Source organism: Camelus ferus, chromosome 16, assembly GCF_009834535.1.
Source record: "Camelus ferus isolate YT-003-E chromosome 16, BCGSAC_Cfer_1.0, whole genome shotgun sequence".
In the NCBI taxonomy this organism is placed as follows: domain Eukaryota; kingdom Metazoa; phylum Chordata; class Mammalia; order Artiodactyla; family Camelidae; genus Camelus; species Camelus ferus.
This window is the reverse complement of record NC_045711.1, coordinates 7,488,580-7,506,568: the sequence shown is the minus strand read 5'-3', so window position 1 is coordinate 7,506,568 and position 17,989 is coordinate 7,488,580. Positions and strand designations below refer to the sequence as shown.

The following is a 17,989-nucleotide window of genomic DNA, read 5'->3' as shown; positions in this document are numbered from 1 at the left end:
TTTTTGCATCAATGCTTATGAGGAATATTGGTGTGTGGTTTTACTTTTCAGTACTGTCTTTGGCTTTATTAGGGCAATATTAGGTTGATAAAGCGAATTGAGATGTGTTCTCTCCTCTTCCGCGTTCTGAAAGGTAGTATAAAATTGGTGTTAATTCTTTAAATATTTGGTAAAATTCTCCAGTGAAACTACCTGGGCCTGGAGATTTCATTTTTTTTTTTTTGGTGTTTTTAAATTATGAATTTAATTTCATTAATAGTTGCAAGACTATTCAAACAATCTATTTCATATTGGGTGAGTTGTGGTAGTCAGTGTTTTTCAAGAAAGCTGTCTGTTTTATCTAAGGTGTCAAATTTATGTTTGTAGAACATTCATTGTATTTCCTTAGTATCTTTTTAATATCTGTAATGTTCCCCATTTAATTCCTGGTATTGATCATTTGTGTCTTCTCTCTCTCTCTCTCTCTCTTTTTTTTTTTTTTTTTTTTTTGGTCAGTCTTAATAGAAGTATCAACTTTATCTTCTCAAAGAAGCCATCTCTGTGTCATTGATTTTTCTCTAATTTCTTTCTATTTTCAATTTCATTGATTTCTGGTCTTTATTATCTCCTCGCTTCTACTTAATTTATTTTGCTCTTCTTTTTCTAGAAGTAGAAATTAAATTTAAAGACCATCACATAGAACATAAGGAAACATTATTTTCATATGAAGAATAAAGCAATTACTAATGAGGAAGACAAGTTTAAAATTTTTGTCATGATTAAAAATACAGTGCTAAGTCATGAAACCACTTTTATGTTCTTATATGACCCCCATAAGTTACAGGAAATATCAGAGGAAGCATTGAAATGTCATTATATACGTTTATGTATATTTAAAATTGAATCCAGGCAAAATGAATTTGTATGAAGAGTTACATCTTTTCAGAAAAATTGCTCTGCAAGAATCATCAGCTGTAGATGAACTAATTTGTGTGTTCCAAAATTATTTATCAAGAATTATCCGAATATTATTATAATATAAAATATTTTTGAAGGTCCAGTAATAATTGCATCAACAAAAAATCCTCTCAAAATTAAACAAAATGAGATTCACTCAGTGACGTCATGTGTCTCTGTAGTTCATTTCTTTTTATTATTGAGTAATAATCCATAGAATGACTATACCACAGTTTATTGCTCTGTTATCCTATTAATGATATCTGGACTGTTTCCAGATTGGCTATTTTGACCAAAGCCATGATAAATGTTCTTGTACAATTCTTTTTGTGGATATTTATTTTCCTCTCTTTTGGGTAAAACCCAAGGTAGAAAGGCTTATGACTATAGGGGATGTTATATTTAACCCTATAAGAGACTACCAAACAGTTCTCCAAAGTTGTTACGCCATTTTATACTCCCTCCCACAATCTACATACATTCAGTCTTTCCTCACCATCCTCATTAACAATTTGATGTTAGCCATTCTAGCAGGTGCGAACTGGTATCTCACTGCGGCTTTATTTTGCAGTTCTCCATTGACTAATCAGGTTGAGCACCTTTTCATGTGCTTTTTGGCCATTTGTACCTCTCCTGTTGTGATGTGTCTCATCAAGCCTTTTGCAGGGTTACTACTATTGATTCCATTTTACAGATAAGAAAATTGAGTCTCTAAAGTCAAGTGACTTGCCAAAGATTCACAGCTAAAAAGTAGCCAGCTCAACTCTTTTAGTCACATTTCCTGACTGTAACTGGTATTTCGTTTCCAAAAGACTGTACTTTTTTCTGCAATGGATCCCCCACCCCAGCTTCCCTCATCTGAAACATTCTACAGCACCTGAGGGTCTGTTAGACAAGGGTGCAGCAGAGAAAGCAAAGGTGGAATGATTTCAGGTTAACTGAAAGCAGTCGTGGTCCTTTCTCAAACAGAACTCAAAACCATTTTACACTAACTCTGGGGTCCCCATGTAATGCCTGATGCCATCCCAGGCAGGAACCTGCTCTCAGTCTCAACAACTCGGTGCTGCCAAGCTCAAAATAAACTCTTCTTGTTCAAGGGCACATGTGTTTCACAGGGCCACATGTAACTCTCTGCAGCCTATGCAGTTTCAGGGTTAAAATCCAATCAGTTAAAATAGCCACCATTTCTCCTGCCCATATGTCACAATGCACTAAGTTAATATTTGGTTAATATTTGATTGATGAATTATAAATGCTCCTAAGTGCTTGATTTTGTCACTTCTGTATCTAGAGGAGATGGTGAATATATAGTGTGTGTTGTGTGTGTGTTTTAATTTCAGAAGTAAATGCATTTTAGGATTGGACTATATCAAAAATCCCTACTTTTCCTTGATGCTGAAGGTAAATCCCTGAAGGAGCAGTGAGAATGAATAACGAACTCTGGTTGTACTTGATACGCTGAGTTGGAGGGTTGAGGATCTGAGAAATAAGTGGAACTTTGTGACCTCCCTTTCAAACCAAGAGGAGGTGATCCTGGCTAGATTGGCAGCGCAGACGGAAGGCGCCTGCTGCAGTCCTTTTAATCCTCTCTGAGCAAAGTCTTGGATTCCCCCCCACCCCAGATAATGAATGAAGTGAATAAGCCATTGAGCCTCTAATTCCATTCAATGCCTCTGCTCTCCTGCGAAGTGCATCCGGCAGGCCTGACAATGCCATAGAAGAATTACGCTGAGTACTGGCAAACGGAGGCCCTGAAAAAGCTCTGCTGAGCAGTCGTACAAAGTGGCCAGGGCACCCCATTCGGCCCCTCCCATGTCTGCTCTCCTGGAGCTTCAGAGTCTGGGACAGAGTGAAGAAAGGGGAGTGGGACAGAAATCTGAAGACAGAACTGAGCCGGGCATAAAGGGACTGTGCCAACGTTTGGAAGGGAAAGATGGGAATAGCTGAGACAAGGCTAAATTTTAACAAGGTGAGTCTGTAAAGCCCTCTTAAATAGTATTATTACTACCTCTTTAGCTTTCTTTTTATTTATTCCTGTTTTTTCTTTCTTCTTCAACTTGTTCAAAGCCTCTTTGGTACTGTGTCCTTTGGGTCAGATGCTCCTGACTTGTGTACAGGAAACCTGATCTGGCATTTTTAGGAGAAAGGGAGAGAAGTTTTTCCTTTCTGCTGGGAGTGACTGTAATGGGTAAGGTGGCATTCACAGTTCCCGGGGTTAAGTGACAGTGTAGACCGCCTTCATAATTGCTGGGTCCTGGCCCGTAGCTGTGGGTCTGCATTAATATGTTTGAATACAGTTAACTTCTTTACTTCTCCTCTACCTCAGTATTTTGAATTCTCATCTCGTTGTGATGAGTTACAAAGAATCGTCTCTTCTCTAGTAAGATTCGATGTCGTGAAGTTATGGCGATCAACCATTTGTCAAACTGGTGAGGTATTTCTTAGAGCAGTAGGCAGGTGAGAGATCTGGCGGGAACTGGATCCCAAGTCATCCACACAACTGTCATCTGAGGAGCTCTCGGGCTGCAAAGTAAATGGAGAAAGCAACCTGGAAAAGAGGGAAGGCCTCTTTAGAGATTTACCTATTGATCAGTTGACCAAGGGTAAGGGGACCTGTTGGGAAATTTGGTCTCCGGGGCCTAGAATTCAACTTAAACCTGGACTCACACTCCAAACAGAAATATTCCTTCGAAGAGTTCATGAAAATCCATTTTGGCTAGCATTTAGGAGAAGAGAATAAATGAGGGTGGAAGGAGGAAGATTTTCTCTGTGGCTTGACTGACCACCAACACTACCTAGATTAGTACTCATGCAGACCTCTATTCACTGAGTGAGGACCTGGGGTAATCAAAGGATCAAATGCTCTCAGTCAATATGGTAAGTGCGTAAAAAAGTTCCTGAATCACTATGCTGTACATCAGAAACTAACACAACGTTGTAAATCAACTACACTTCAATAAAAATAAAAAAAAGTACCAGTCCCACCAATAGAAACAGCTTTTTGACTTTATCAAAGAGAACATGAATAGATATCAGGCTCTATTAGTGAGTGAGGCACAACTGCATTAGTTATTCTTTTGAAAAAAGCAAACATTCCTGATAAATAACATATGTATTAAAGTAGATTTCATTGTACTCCAGGGAAAGAAAGTTCACCTATGTCAGTTCTGAAGTATCAGAACATACAGTTAGCTCACCGTATCTGTGGGTTCTAAGATCTATGAATCCAACCAACTGCTGATCAAAAATATTTGGGAAGGAAGCGGGGAGGGTATGCTCAGTGGTTAGGGTACATGCTTAGCATGCACGAGGTCCTGCGTTCAATCCTCAGTACCTCCATTTTAAAAAATAATAATAAATTAAATAAATAAACCAACCAACCTAATTACCCCCCAAACAAAAACAAAAACAAATGAAGTACTGATACACACAGCAACTTGGATAAATGTCAAAGGCATTATGCTGAGTGAAAGAACCCAGCCTTAAAAAAGAGGTTACATATGGTACAAGTCCATTTACATGACATTCTTTAAAAAAAAAAAAATTCCAGGAAAAAATTCTAGATAGCTCCAAAAAGCAAAAGAATTTGCCAAGCACCAGCCACTGTTGACATAGCGTTGACATCATATTAGGTGTCATAAGCTATCTAGAGATGATGCAGGGTATATAGGAGGATGGGCATAGGTTACGTGCAAATGCTATGCCATTTTATATCAGGGACTTGAGCATGGTGGGGGGCAGGGATCGGGGGTGTCCAGGAAACAATCCCCTACAAACTCAGAGAGACGACTGTGTTTGCAGTCCAACCCAAGAGCAGCTGGGTAGAAAGAAAGCAATTTGAGTTTGCGGCGGACATACGCTTTGATGTGCTAAGTGCTCTAGTAACCTTTTGATATCATAGCATGTTGGTGTCAGGAGTGGCCTTCCAGATCTGCTAGTGTGACCCCCTCAATTAACAGAGAAAGCTGCCAGTTTTTTCTTTCTTTCATTTTTTTTTTTTTTTTTTGAAAAAGGGTTGCGTCCCAGGAGATTCTTTGAGAAGATTCCAGTTGATGTCAAGAGACACTGCATATCAACCTGCTGCAACCCTTCTGCAGAAAGGAGCAGCTCATTAAGCCTTCACCTTTGGCTCATAAGAAAAGTGTAAATTCCATCCACGTTGCTTTCTTTTCCAGCTTTCTTGCTGGGCTGCTGCTTATTTTGAAGTTAACAAAGCTAAGGAGGCCTGTGGTGAAATGTTTGTTCGGAAGGCCAGAACCTAAACTTACACTCCTTGTCATGGTCATTTTTTTTTTTTAAAGATGACAGATTGGAGCTGCAGGAGGGGAGAGACTCCAGCCACGCTAGGAATGAAGGATGCTCTTTCTGGTTTGTTATTGTGACTGTTGTCTTCCCATGTGCTTCTGGGGATATCAGGTTTATCACCATGGCTGTGATGAGGCTGGGAATGTGGTAGACAATATGACAACAATTTCCTTCCTGGTGTGTCCCTGAATGGCCAGCACAGTCAACATGTAATCAGACGATCCACAGCCTCACTGCCTCTGCTGACAGCTTCATTATGCCTATGATATTCAGCTGGGTAATTCATTTCCCGAGCATGGCAATATCTCCTGATATGCCTAATGGGTTGAATGTAATTTTGCAAGCTTTTGAAGATGAATGTCTCCCCTTGTGCTTAGCTTTGTCCTAATATGGGCAACGGTGATAGCTACCATCAGGAAACAGCACTGTAGCATTCTACTTTTTAGCCTACATTGGATCTCCAAACCACAAAGGCAGGAAGCATTAGTGATTGGATTGATACACTAGATGTGGTCACTTAATGTCCCTTGTAACCAGCTTTTTTGCCTGCCTCTGCATTTAACCTTCATAAAGCCAGGGCATTCTACAAAACACAGTGACTTTGCCAAAGGTATAAAATTAGTTAATTAATAGTTCCAGGGATGGGGTGGGCTTTGGCAGGCACTTACCAGTGCTGTCCTGAAATGCAAGACCTAGGTGAGAAACAAGAAATGTGAGCCACACGTAGTAGCCAATACCCAAGTAGCAATTTTTCTTTTAATTAAGGGTAAAGTATAAAATGCATTCCTCTGAGTTCTCTTTAATTCAGTTGAATTAAACATATGTGCATTGAACACCATCTACCAGGCACAGGGTCCCAATCCGTGAGCTGAGAGGCAAATTCAAAGGTTAGTGAGGCCTGATTCCTGCCCTCATGGAGAATTCAGTTCAGTTAGGAAAAGTAGAGCCCATTAGACTGTGCTGAGAACACTAAATTAGTTATGAATACCACAGCAAGAGAAGAGAAAGACACTCACTCACATTTGGGGAACATAGTTAACATGCAGTCTCCAAACCCTCCTGCCTTCGTCCACTAACCAGTCTGAATTCTCTTGAGAGACTCTGTTATCCCGAGAGTCTTACTTGAGTTGACATCTTCATTCTGAGAGTCAGGACCCTTCATCATCTTCACGGGTGACGATCAGTTCCAAGTACCCCAAATGACAGTGGAGGTGTCAGCATGAAGACGGGGCTAAGAATCTTGCAGTCTGTCCTTCTTTCTGCCACCACACCTGTCTTCTTGACTTTATAAAAGTAAATCCTATGAGGCGGAAAACAGAGACCTACTTTTAACTGCAGATATTTTTTCTATTAAGATTTCCTTTACAAAAGAAAAAGAAGGCGGATGAGGAGGAGAATACATAGGAATAGGAAGAAGTGGAGGAAAAGTCTGCCTAAAATCCAGCAGTCAGTATTTAGACTCATGAGCTTGACTACATCACCTTGTATTCTGAACCCTTACTTACCTGAATGAATCCTGAATCCAGTTTTCATGCTCCCTGGTGAAGACTCATGTGATCTGATGGGCAGGTGGACATGTACATAGGGTTTTGAAACCGTGTAGTCTACCAGTTGCTTTATTGGCCTGATCTAAGCAAATTCTTTCTCTGAAGTATGACTGCATTGAGCTATCAATTTCTAGGGCATGAGTTAACAGTCTTATTTTTAAAATATTTGAGAAGCCTGCACAGAATTCTTAAAGTAAGAGAAGACACAAAAGTCGTTTTGGCTTTGAGTTGCAAATGAAAGCCTCCCCCAGAGAAAGAGCCCAAATGACTGTTGTGAACGGAGAGGGGTCCCAGTGTCTCTGGGATGGCTCGAAACCTCTCGACAGCCTCACTGCCCTCCAGGTCTCACGACACAGGGGCACAATCAGGATGCACTTGGCAACCCACGTATTGTAAATGCTATTCCTGATGATAAGATCCAGTGCCTCAAAGAATGTAGATGGCCTCGGGGATGGCTGTAAGGAGAAGTAGCCTGTGCTAATTCCTCTTGGAAAGATTTAGGTGAATGCTGCCACCTATTGATAGGTGAAGTATATGCCACAGATTCCCACTGACGTGGGATGGTGCTAATTAGTGTTTATCAGAGCAGATCTCACGACTTACTTGGCCAAAACATTTTAACAGCCCTAAGTTCATAATTCTTCGTGTATTTGTGATTTAAAAAAAAATAAGTATGTTATACTAATTTAAAACAACTCACAAACTGTATTTCTGGTAAGGGACAAATGCCATGGGTTTGGCAGTCAAAGATCTGGGTTTGAGTCTCAGCTCAGCCCCTGAGTGCACACAAACCAGTCAATTCATCTCTCTGAACCTGAGTTTCCTCGTCAGTAAAAAGTGGATAATCCTCTTTTGTGTGAGAATTCAGCGATATTGCTGCCCCCAACACACAGGAGGTGTTTGATAAATGGCAGCATTTATTATTTTTTTTTCCACTGAGTTATTAAAAGTAACTATTCCTGATGCAGTGATTGGTGATACGACAACCCACATGAAGCATCAGACTCCTCTGCGCAGTCCAGTTATCCTTCAGCAGTGCGACTTGTCTGGTATAGTATCCTTGACATCCAGAATAAGGACAGTGTGAACATAAATATTCGAACTTTAAGCGTGCCAATTGAGAAAATGAGGATAAATGGGCTTCATTACCAAACGTCTCCTGACCGCCCTGGAGGATATATGGGGCTGAGCAGATAAAGAATTATGATAAAACTTAGGAGCTGCGTATAAATGGGGCTTTGTGACCTGCTGGATAAGGTTGAGACTTAGAGCCAGACCTAGGAGGGTCACATTCCTTCCTCGGCATGGTGGGGATCCCGGGCTCACCCAGACAATAGGGGATTCATAGCTTGAGAATTCTAATGATGACTGAAAGGAGGGCTGCAGCCAGAACAAGAGGACTTTTCAGAAGCAGGACCCTGATTATCACATCGGTGCTACAGCCCAGCGAGAGGCTGCCGAGAGGCAGTATGAAGCCAGCCGTTCTTGGAAAGCTTTCAGCGAAGTGTTTGTAACCTCCTTTAAGAGAATCCCATTTCTCAAAAATGCAACACTGGAAAATCTCACATGATTAGTTCAGATAAACAGCCTGTCATCAAATCACACTAGAAATCACACGGACCCTCTCTTTTTTGAAGAGTCCTTTTGAACGTCATGAGTCTAGTTTCCAAGACTTAGAGAAAAAAAAAAATCCAAAAGAAGGTTTCTCGGTATATTTGGGGACCTTTACTTTTAGTCTGAAAGGTCAACGGGTGCTTTAAACAAAATAATCAAGAAATACCGTGCCAAAAGCGAATATATCTGTGGGACATATGGGACATTATGCTGTGCAGCAGAAATTGACACGTTGTAACTGACTATACTTCAATAAAAAAAGAAAAAGCAAAAATGAAATACTGTGCCTATGAACAGTCTGCACCTTTTGAAAAGGTCTGCTTGGGATTGAATAGCTGATGCCCTCCCCCACCCGTTTTCTTTTTTCTTTGGGGCTTAGAAATTGAGAGGGAGGAGGCGGAAGAGCTTCACATTCATTACTAACAACTTTGCACATAATAAGCATGTTCAGATACACCCTGGGGTGTTAGTTTTCTTTTCCTATTTTTTGTCTCCTTTTTAACAGCTTTCGATAAGTAGCACATTTTATTTTTGAAAAAAGAATCGGAGCCGTTACCGAGCCACCACACCCTAAAGGAAGGTCAGGAGATTAGAGAGGGAAGTAGGCTGGACAAAACTCTTTGCTGACCACAGTAAGGGACTACCACTTTTTTTTCCCATAATTTAATTTTGAGACTCCAATGAAAAGGTACTCCCTCAAAAAAAAAAAAAATGCTGAGGAAAAAGTGAAAAAGTGTTACAAAATGGTCATGAAAAAGTGATCAGTTTAAACTGATGTCTTACCGACAAACCACATGGAACTAACCACAGGGCAGACATGCATTTGCTATGATATAGGAACATTCTCAAAATAGGGGCATGATTTTGCAGGAGAGTGTGGACGTGAGGAGCTTCTGGTGTTGGTGGGCACCGGGCTCATTTCACAAGTGTTCTGAAATTTGAAATGTTGCACTTCACAGATCAGAGAACAGGATGGTACTAAAAGGAACCTTTGAACTGAGTTGACCCAACTCCCTCATTTTACAAGTGGGAAAGCTGAGACCTCAGGGGAGAAGGTAACTTGCCCAAGGTCACACAGCTGGTGAGGAGAGCTCTCGGTCTCGAGTTGAAACTCCCCATCCCAAATCAGGGTTCTTTCCACTGAGCTAAACAACCCCGACATGGGAAACTGCAGACCCTCACATTTAATCGGGAGTCCCCTTTAGAGGGAAACTCTACACCTGTTCCGCTGCAAATGGCCCTGCTGTTGCCAGAGGTAGTTCATCGCAGCTGGCACTGACTTCTTTAGCTGCTGCTAAATGGCTTCTTCATAGTAGCCTAGGCGCATACACCTGGCTCCAAGGACTGCTTCCCGCTCTTTCCTCTGTCTTCAAAAGGTGCTTAGACCATTTACCTGAATTCCTAAATTATCACTACGTTTGTGTACTGGGATTGAGTGATGTCACCATCATCTACCATCATGCAGGTTAAACTCAGCTTCTTTCTCGCGCTCACTTCCTCCCCTACTCTCAACTGGACCATTGATAAATCCTGTACGTTCTGCCTCCAAAGTGTGTCCCATGGGCCGTGATGGCTAGACCCAAGGGATCTTTAATCAGCTACACTGACATTCTCCTGCTCAGATCTCTGTTGCCAGTAGGATAAAGTCCAAACTGTTCCACGTGGTGTCTGAGCGCTCCCCATTCTAGCCCCCGCCTACTTTTGGAACCGAAATTCCACTAGATCCTCTCATCACCATTTACACCAGCACAACCAACTGCTTGTCATTCCCCAAATATTCCAGGAATTCTATGCAGTGACTCCATTCCCTTCTCTTCTTTTCAACCGTCATTCCTCCAGATCCAGTTGAAATGCAGCCTTCTCTGTGCATCTTCCCTAAGCATCCCAGAAGGAAGCAATCACTCTTTTGTGCTCCCTGAGCACATTTCTTATACTTTTTTAGGACACTTTAAAACTCTGCCCTCTATTATAATAAATTGCATCTCCCCCACTAAATAGATCTCTTTTATCTTTCAAAGATGTCGCATTCATCTTTGTACCCCTCCACACCAGAGTGTTTCATCCAGTGCTTTGCATATCATAAACACTTTTCTTTCTTGATATTTTTTGAGTGTTTAGTATCTGTAACACACTAGGCCAGGCAGTGTAAGGACTGGAGGAGGAAAATAAGAAATAACTAAAATGCAATCCCTGTCTTCATAGGAGCTTTAATCAGTGAGACACATTCACAAATAACCTAAGTGAGCTAATGGTGGGGGTGGACTTGGGTGGAGAGGAAGTGCTGAGTATGCAACAAACATTCTCAGTGTTCCGGATGAGATCACCGATGTGATGATATGGAGGGTGGGGTGATGGGGGAGGGGCGGGGGGAAAGAAAGGGCAAGGCTGCTTTTAAGGCCGTCTCTGGGCTGTGGTTATTATTAGAGCCTTGTCTAATAGAGCTGGCTGGTCCAACCCATCCTACCCCCAAAACCAGTCAGTCTTCCTAAAGCAAGACTCTGGTCATTGACCTCCCTTTTCAGGTGTTTCTTGTTGAATGAATCAGCATGAAATAATTGCTGATTTATGTTCAGTGTTACGGAGAATATCCGTTTGTAGATGAGACAAACTCCAGGAAACAGCTGAGAACAAAAAGTGAGAACGTACCGGCAAAGTGCTGGGAGGCCTGGGACAAAGTAGGTGTGTGATTAGTATGGCCTGAGATTACTCGAGAGGGAATAATCAGAGGAGATAAGCATTCAGTGGTGGCCACTGGGCAAGAAAAATTAGAGGTACTGGAGGGGGAGGGTATAGCTCAGTGATAGAGCATGTGCTTAGCATGCACAAGGTCCTGGGTTCAATCCCCAGTACCTCCATTAAAAAACAAACAACAAAAACCTAGTTACCTCCCCCCTCCAAAAATAAAACATAAAGGTTTTTAATTAGATGTGCTAAGTGAATTTTAGGGTTCCTTTCAATTCTCAGACCCCTGTTCTTCTTTGAGAAGCACTTCCACAAAGCACTCACTAAATGTTTTTTGTTTCTGTTTTGGGTTTTGTTTTTTGTTTTTTTGTTTTTTTGTTTTTTTTTTTTTTTTTTTTGACTGCCTTCTGTGTGCCAGGAACTCTGCTAGACACTGGAGCTAGAACAGTGAATAGAAGATTTTGCACTTAAACTCTCAGAGTAACATGGGATGACTGATGTTAAAAATGTGATGGGTATAATGATGGGAGAGGACAAGGTGCTACAGGACCACAGAGTCAGGACTCTAACAGCCCAGGGGCAGAAAAATATCCCTGAGAGATGATGTTTGAGTCAAGACTTTAAGACCACACATGAGTCAGCCAGACACAAAAGGGACTGAACCGAGGAAAATCATATGTAGAATGCTGGAGTTAATAGACAGGATGGCACATCCTAGGAACTGAAAGACATTCATGGAAGGCAAGTAGGAAGGTGGCAAGAAATTAAGCTACAGGGATAGGCGGAACCAAATTATGGAGAACTCCAGTGAAGTATGTTAAGGAGTTTACACCTAGGGGATAGGCTTTTGGTAACATTAAAGTATCTGGCCCAGTGTAGCTAGCCTACTAAGTATTAATAAACGCCTGTTGAAGAGTGGATTAATAAATGAATGGATGAATGAATGGATTTCCTCTGCAATAGACTCATGAAATGACTCAGACTGGAGCGTTGGCTCTGGAAAGCAATGCCACTGTTAGAGGCATTGTCCCCTTAGGTCTGCATAGCAATTGAACTAATGACCCCTGTGAGGCAGCCCTTCACCTTAGTAGAATTACTCAGGGTCACCTGACTTACCCCAGGAGATGGAATTTAAGTAAATCTGCATTCAAGTCAGAGTCTTCCTAGAGATAAGGGTAGAGTTTTACCTGGCAATCATTTGGGCTTAAGCTGTGAAAGGGTAGCCTGACTCTTTCTTAATCCTTGATGAAAAAATAGCCTTCTCAACCTCAAGGGCATGCGTATTCCCAAATTAGATTACTTCTAGCAGTTCTTCCGTGGACGAACAAGTCCAAGGAGAGAAGGAGAGAAAAAATGTTCCGGAGAGAGATTTTGGCTTTTGAACAAGAAAAAGTAAAACAATCGTGGAAAGCTTAGCTGAAATCCTCCTCTGGACACCCAGGTTAATGTGTCACTGAGCCTTACCGCGATCCCAGCTCCAGAACGGCCACCTGTTGGAGACCAGTGAACTGCCAGGGTGAGATGCTGTCTCCAGAAAGGGGTCCGATTTTCAGGAACACAAGATGCCACTCCCAGGATTCTAATTAATTACCAGGCCAAACTCCACCCTCTTGTTCATAGCGAAGAGACTCTCTCCTGATTTGCTACCGAATCACATTCAGAGTTGGGAAGCTGACTCAGCTCCAGGTCTAAGTAACAAACCAGAGTCAGTGCGTAGTAGAAGGGTCTGGAATTATTTCTGAAGCCATCACAGCAGCTAAGCTTTCATTTGGCAGAGAGAGAATCTGAATAGAGCTTTAGAATTATTCTCAATGATTCTAGGGATGTGTGCACATGTGTGTGTGCACGTGGGTGCGTGCGTGTGCAGTATTCATACGTGCTCTTTATCAGCAGTGTCTCCCTAAACATAGTAAGCAGCCAGTGAGGGTCATTTGCCATTTCATTTCAGAGAGAAACATGAAATGTACCTACGTAAGTGGCTTTCTAGGAAATCCACTCTGTGCGGCTTGTTGGTCAGGTAAAGGGCAATGCTGTGAAAGGAGTCAGGTGCACCCAGATGTGGCTGGCATGGGAGAAGCACTGGGATCTTCTTCCTAAGCCCGAACCTCTCAGTGGCCTAAGTCCCTACTTTCTCAGAACCTACTGAGGCAAAAATATACTCTAGCATTGGCTGAACAGCCCTGACTGGATTGGGAGCATTCTAAAGATGCCCCCTGTTCCTGCAGGGAGCTTGTAAAGGATGGTACGGGTGCCCCGAGGTGAGAGGATGTGGCTGCCACCTGTGGGCTTCTGGTCCCAGGCAGCTCTGGGAGTAAGGGGCTGTCTGGCCCCTGGAGACCTGCAGGTCATTTGCAGTCACAGTTTGCTGGCTGGGCTCTCAGACGCCAGACAATACTTCTTTCCCTGCACTTCGTGTAGTGCAAGCTAACTGGCTGCCTCACTGCCCCTTTGCTCATCCTTGAGTAACAGTCGGGTCCAATTCAGTCTTGTCTGCCTTGAAGCTTGTTGTCCCTGCCTGCCATTCCTAATGGACCTCACAGATACCGTAGGCTAAAGACGTACAGAAGTCATGGCATCCTTTTACCACACGCACAAGAGCCTGAGAAATCAAGCCTTCCCGGGGCTGCAGTCCCGAGAATACACCTAGATTCCGAGCCAAGCTGTTTCTTCCCTCCCTTCTCTCCCTGTGCATCATTTGCTCTTTTATTTTGCATTAAGAGTAGCTTAGTGATCACGGACTTCGGCTCGTGCCTGTAGTGATCCTCTTCGCATTTTATCCTTTACACAGAATAGGAAGGAGGTTCGCTTGCTTTGCGCAGAGGCTGAGCCACAGGAGAAAGCAAAGCCAATGTGATTTATTGAATGAGAGCCCTGGACAATTACCAACAACTTGTTCCTCTGCTGCCTCCAACAACCTAAGCTGGTAAGTCCAATTTATCGTTCTTTCTTCGTGTGAACATGGAGCTTCCTTAGTTACCGATTATTTTTTAAATGTGTACGTGTTGCTGCAGTTTAAATAATAGAAAAAAATCTGCGTCTTCCAAAGTTAGCTGCAGGTGGTCCACAAAGAATGCACCTGAGCCCATACACAGCAGTCTGCAACAGCACATACAGACCATGTGTATAGGCAAGGGTGGGGGTACAGGAGCCCCATTTCTGATACGTGGGCATTTTGTTTGCAGTAGGCTTCAGGGCATGTAGTACTTGCATAACTGATTAGCACTTGATATGAAAAAGACATTATTTTTTTGTTGTTGTATAAGGTCATTTCCACTCAGATTCCTGAGTGCCTATCACATACCTGTGGGATCAGGTAAAGATGGATCCCATCGTGCTGATAATCCTGAATATAAATCCAGGCACACTGTTGTCTTTAATCTGGTTTTCAGGCTGGACATACAGAGCAGAATGCCAGCATTCCATCCATCCTGGATAGGCAGGATCATAAATAACCTCATGACTCTGTTGGTGAGGATATCTGCCAAGGGGACACAGTACACATTCATGCAAACCCTTGCTTGACCAACTGCCACTTTTGCACCCATGTCTCTTAAGTCCTTTCTTGAGTCCATGAAGATATATGGTGTGTAGGATGCACAAAGTTTGAAAGTGGGATTTTTTTTTACTGCACATATTTTTAAATTTTACATATATGTACTGTTCATTGTTTCTAAGAATGTTTAGAGCTTTAGCTTGTTAAACTTACATAGTTATCAAAGGAATAAAGCCCACCACAAAATAAGAATTAATTCAAAAAGATACATGCACCCTACTATTAACAGCAACATTATTTATAATTGCCAAGACGTGGAAGCACCCTGAGTGCACATCCATAGATGGATGGATAAAGAAGATGCAGCACATATATGTGATGGAATACAACTCACCCGTAAGAAAGGATATTTTGCCATTTGCAGCCCTTCATTCATGAAAGTGGGATGTTTTAAGTGCCCTGTTACCCGTGCTGGTTGTTGGCCCAGCCAAGTCTGCTGGAAGTACCACTGATAATCAAGGCTGAGTTTGCTTCTGTGCTAGGCCCCACCAAATCCCCATACTCACTTAATTTCTTCATTTCCTAAGTAAGAGGTAAGCCAGTTTCTGCAGAGGGAGATAGTAAATGGAGAAAGCTATTGCGTTTCCTATCACCACCACCACCACCACCACCACCACCACCATGCCTCCTAGTCTTTTGTTTGCCTGGCTACTGCGAGAATTGAGGGCAGCATCGATCCATCTCCGGTGGGCTCAGAGTCCATACAAACATCATACAGAGTTTAATGTCTCTGGTGCACTCTCTCTGCAGTATATCACTCGCTGTTCAGATGAAGCTGTGGCTTTGGATGCTGACAACGATGGATAATGTTGGAACAGTGAGCAGCATGCTTCTCTAAATAAAAACCAAGTTAGGAAATCTGAGAGATGGGTGACGTTTTGCCTAGTAGAAAGTATCCCCAGGTCACTCAATCACAAGAACAGGGTCATTCTCCCATGTGATTTGGCTGTTTCACAAAGGATGGCATTTTAACAGGAAAGAGACAGAATGGCTTAGTGGTTTGGGATGTCAGGAAAGCAAGTCCCTTTTGTTGGTTCCCAGACAAAGAGCGTATCTTTGAGAAATTCAGTTACTCTCCCTGGATCTCCATTCTTGCATCCCTTCCATTCCAGAATGTTTCAAAGAAGAAGTGCTAAATAAGTTAATTATCCATGAGATACTGCTTAAATCTTTCTTGTTAAAGGATGCAACAGGTTATCAAGATCATTGTTCATGAGGGGAGGGTACAGCTCAGTGGGAGAGTGCATGCTAAGCATGCACAAAGTCCTGGGTTCAATTCCCAGTACCTCCATTAAAAAAAAAAATTAAAATAAATAAACCTAATTAATTACCAGCCCCCTAAAAGAGAAATCTTACAAAAAAATTTTTTAAAAGATCATCGTTCAGGCACTCTTATCCAGAGGCCATGCAACGGAAACCCACAGATGAGAGGTAATAGGAGATGTGTGCCCCCTCCCCCGCCTAAGGGATACAGGGCACTCTGAAGGAAACGTGATTACACTTAGGGAATCAGAGGAGGAGAATAGAGCTCCTCACTGGCATTAAAAAAAAAAAAAACAAAAAACAAACAAAAAAAAACTTCAAATTCAAATAAATAGGTCATGTAAATATTTTTTCATTATTGATCAGTAATTGATTTTCTATTCTTAGGATGACAAGATACTGAAGGCCTTAAATGTTTTGAAGCAAACAAACATGGAAATATTTGGGGGGAGTTAACTCAAGGATTAGTGGAATCCATGATGGAATTTATGACAACTCTGAGTTGTTCAAATTACCCCCATACGCATATGCGTGGAATTAGCAGTTGCAAATGTACTATGATTTGAGGAATTCTAGAGGCTCATTTGCCAAAAAAAAGAGAAAAAAAGAAAAAAGAAAAAAAATTGTCCCATCTCTAGGATTAAGGTACCTGAAATTCTTTCATCGGGGATTCAGTTAGGTATTGCTGTCTTTTATAAAATATAGATATTTCTTAGGAGGAATGCTAAAGCCATTGATACCTTATCATGAACGATTGTACCAAAAAGTTTTCTACCTCAGGGGAAACCCAAAAAGTGTTGCGTTAATATTATATTAATTCTTCTGCTTTGCATTTATTTCATACCTGTCTCCAAGAACTTCCCTCATAATTATTATTTCACTCTTGATCAGAAAACTAAGTAGCCTTTGGGACAAGCTGCCTCCTTTTTGTGTGGAATGCCTGGATGAGACAGTATCATCTGGATTTCCTCTAGGCCCTTGAGAGTCACACTGTGGAAAGCTGAATTCGCTGTCTTTCCCCTTTAAATCCACTCCTCCTCCTGTATTTCTTGTTGTTGTTGTTGTTGTTTTAATTATTGGTGGAACCATTGTGCACCTAGTCAGCCAAGCAAAGCTTGTAGAAGTCATCTTCCGATTTCCTGATTCCTTCAGCACAGCCCCTCCATCCAATCACTAACCAAGCTTGATCCATTTTACTTTCTTCATTTTTTTAATCTGTCCGGCCCTCTCCATCCCCGTTGTCATATACTGTAGTGGAAGTCACCAGCTCTCAAGAGACTTTTTCAAGACCTTCATCCTTGGTTGTCTCTTGTCACTGGTCCCTCCACACCCCACTCACCTTCAAACCACCCTCTGGATGCCACCAGAGTAATTCTCTAAAAAAGGCAAAATCAGCTTTTCCTTAAGGGATTCCCTGCTGGGAGCAGGTTGAAGTCTGTGCTCGTTATCATGGCATACATGGGAAGCCCTTGATGGACTGGCCCTACCACCGCTCCAGGTTTCTTTCCCAAGGCCCTGGCATGGCGGGTGAAATGTACCCCTGAATGTGTCAGAGCCCAGAAGAGAACCATTAGGATGCCTACGGGCACTGACCTACCAGCAACACCGTGGCAAACACCGTGGCACTGCGCGTCTCCATGTCCTCCCCTGAGCTATTATACCTGGAACGCCCTTCCCCTTCCTTCCTACTTACAGATTCTTCATTCACTGTTCTAAATTCCTGCTCGGGAGCACCTTCTCTCACCCATTTCCCCACCCCCTTCTCCCAAGACCACCTCCTGTCACCCACTTACCCCTTTGTGTTACTTCTTTGCCTTAGGCATTTGAGAGCAGTGTCTAGACGTTGAGATATCAAATCTAAACTCATATTGCTAGGGTTTGTACCTCAGATCTGTTGTTTAGTCGTGCCTCAATTTCTTACCATGTAAAATGGGGGTGATAATAGTCCTTACTTCATAGGGCTGTTGTGGGATTTGGCAAACCGATTACATATAAAGGCGTTATTCGAAATCGCTCCTGGCTCACAGAAGGTGCTATGGAAGTAAAATATATTGTTGTTATCCTGTAATTTCACATAGCACCCTATTTC

General features: G+C 42.2%; 1 protein-coding gene across 1 annotated transcript in view; it reads left to right on the top strand.

The window, feature by feature from the left end:
• The window catches only part of ANKFN1 (ankyrin repeat and fibronectin type III domain containing 1), a 289,687-nt gene that overhangs the window by 132,285 nt on the left and 139,413 nt on the right, over positions 1-17,989 (top strand). Inside the window, exon 3 of the mRNA XM_032498452.1 lies at positions 13,873-14,007. Coding sequence (XP_032354343.1) covers positions 13,873-14,007 — 135 coding nt within the window. The remainder of the gene's footprint in view (positions 1-13,872; positions 14,008-17,989) is intronic.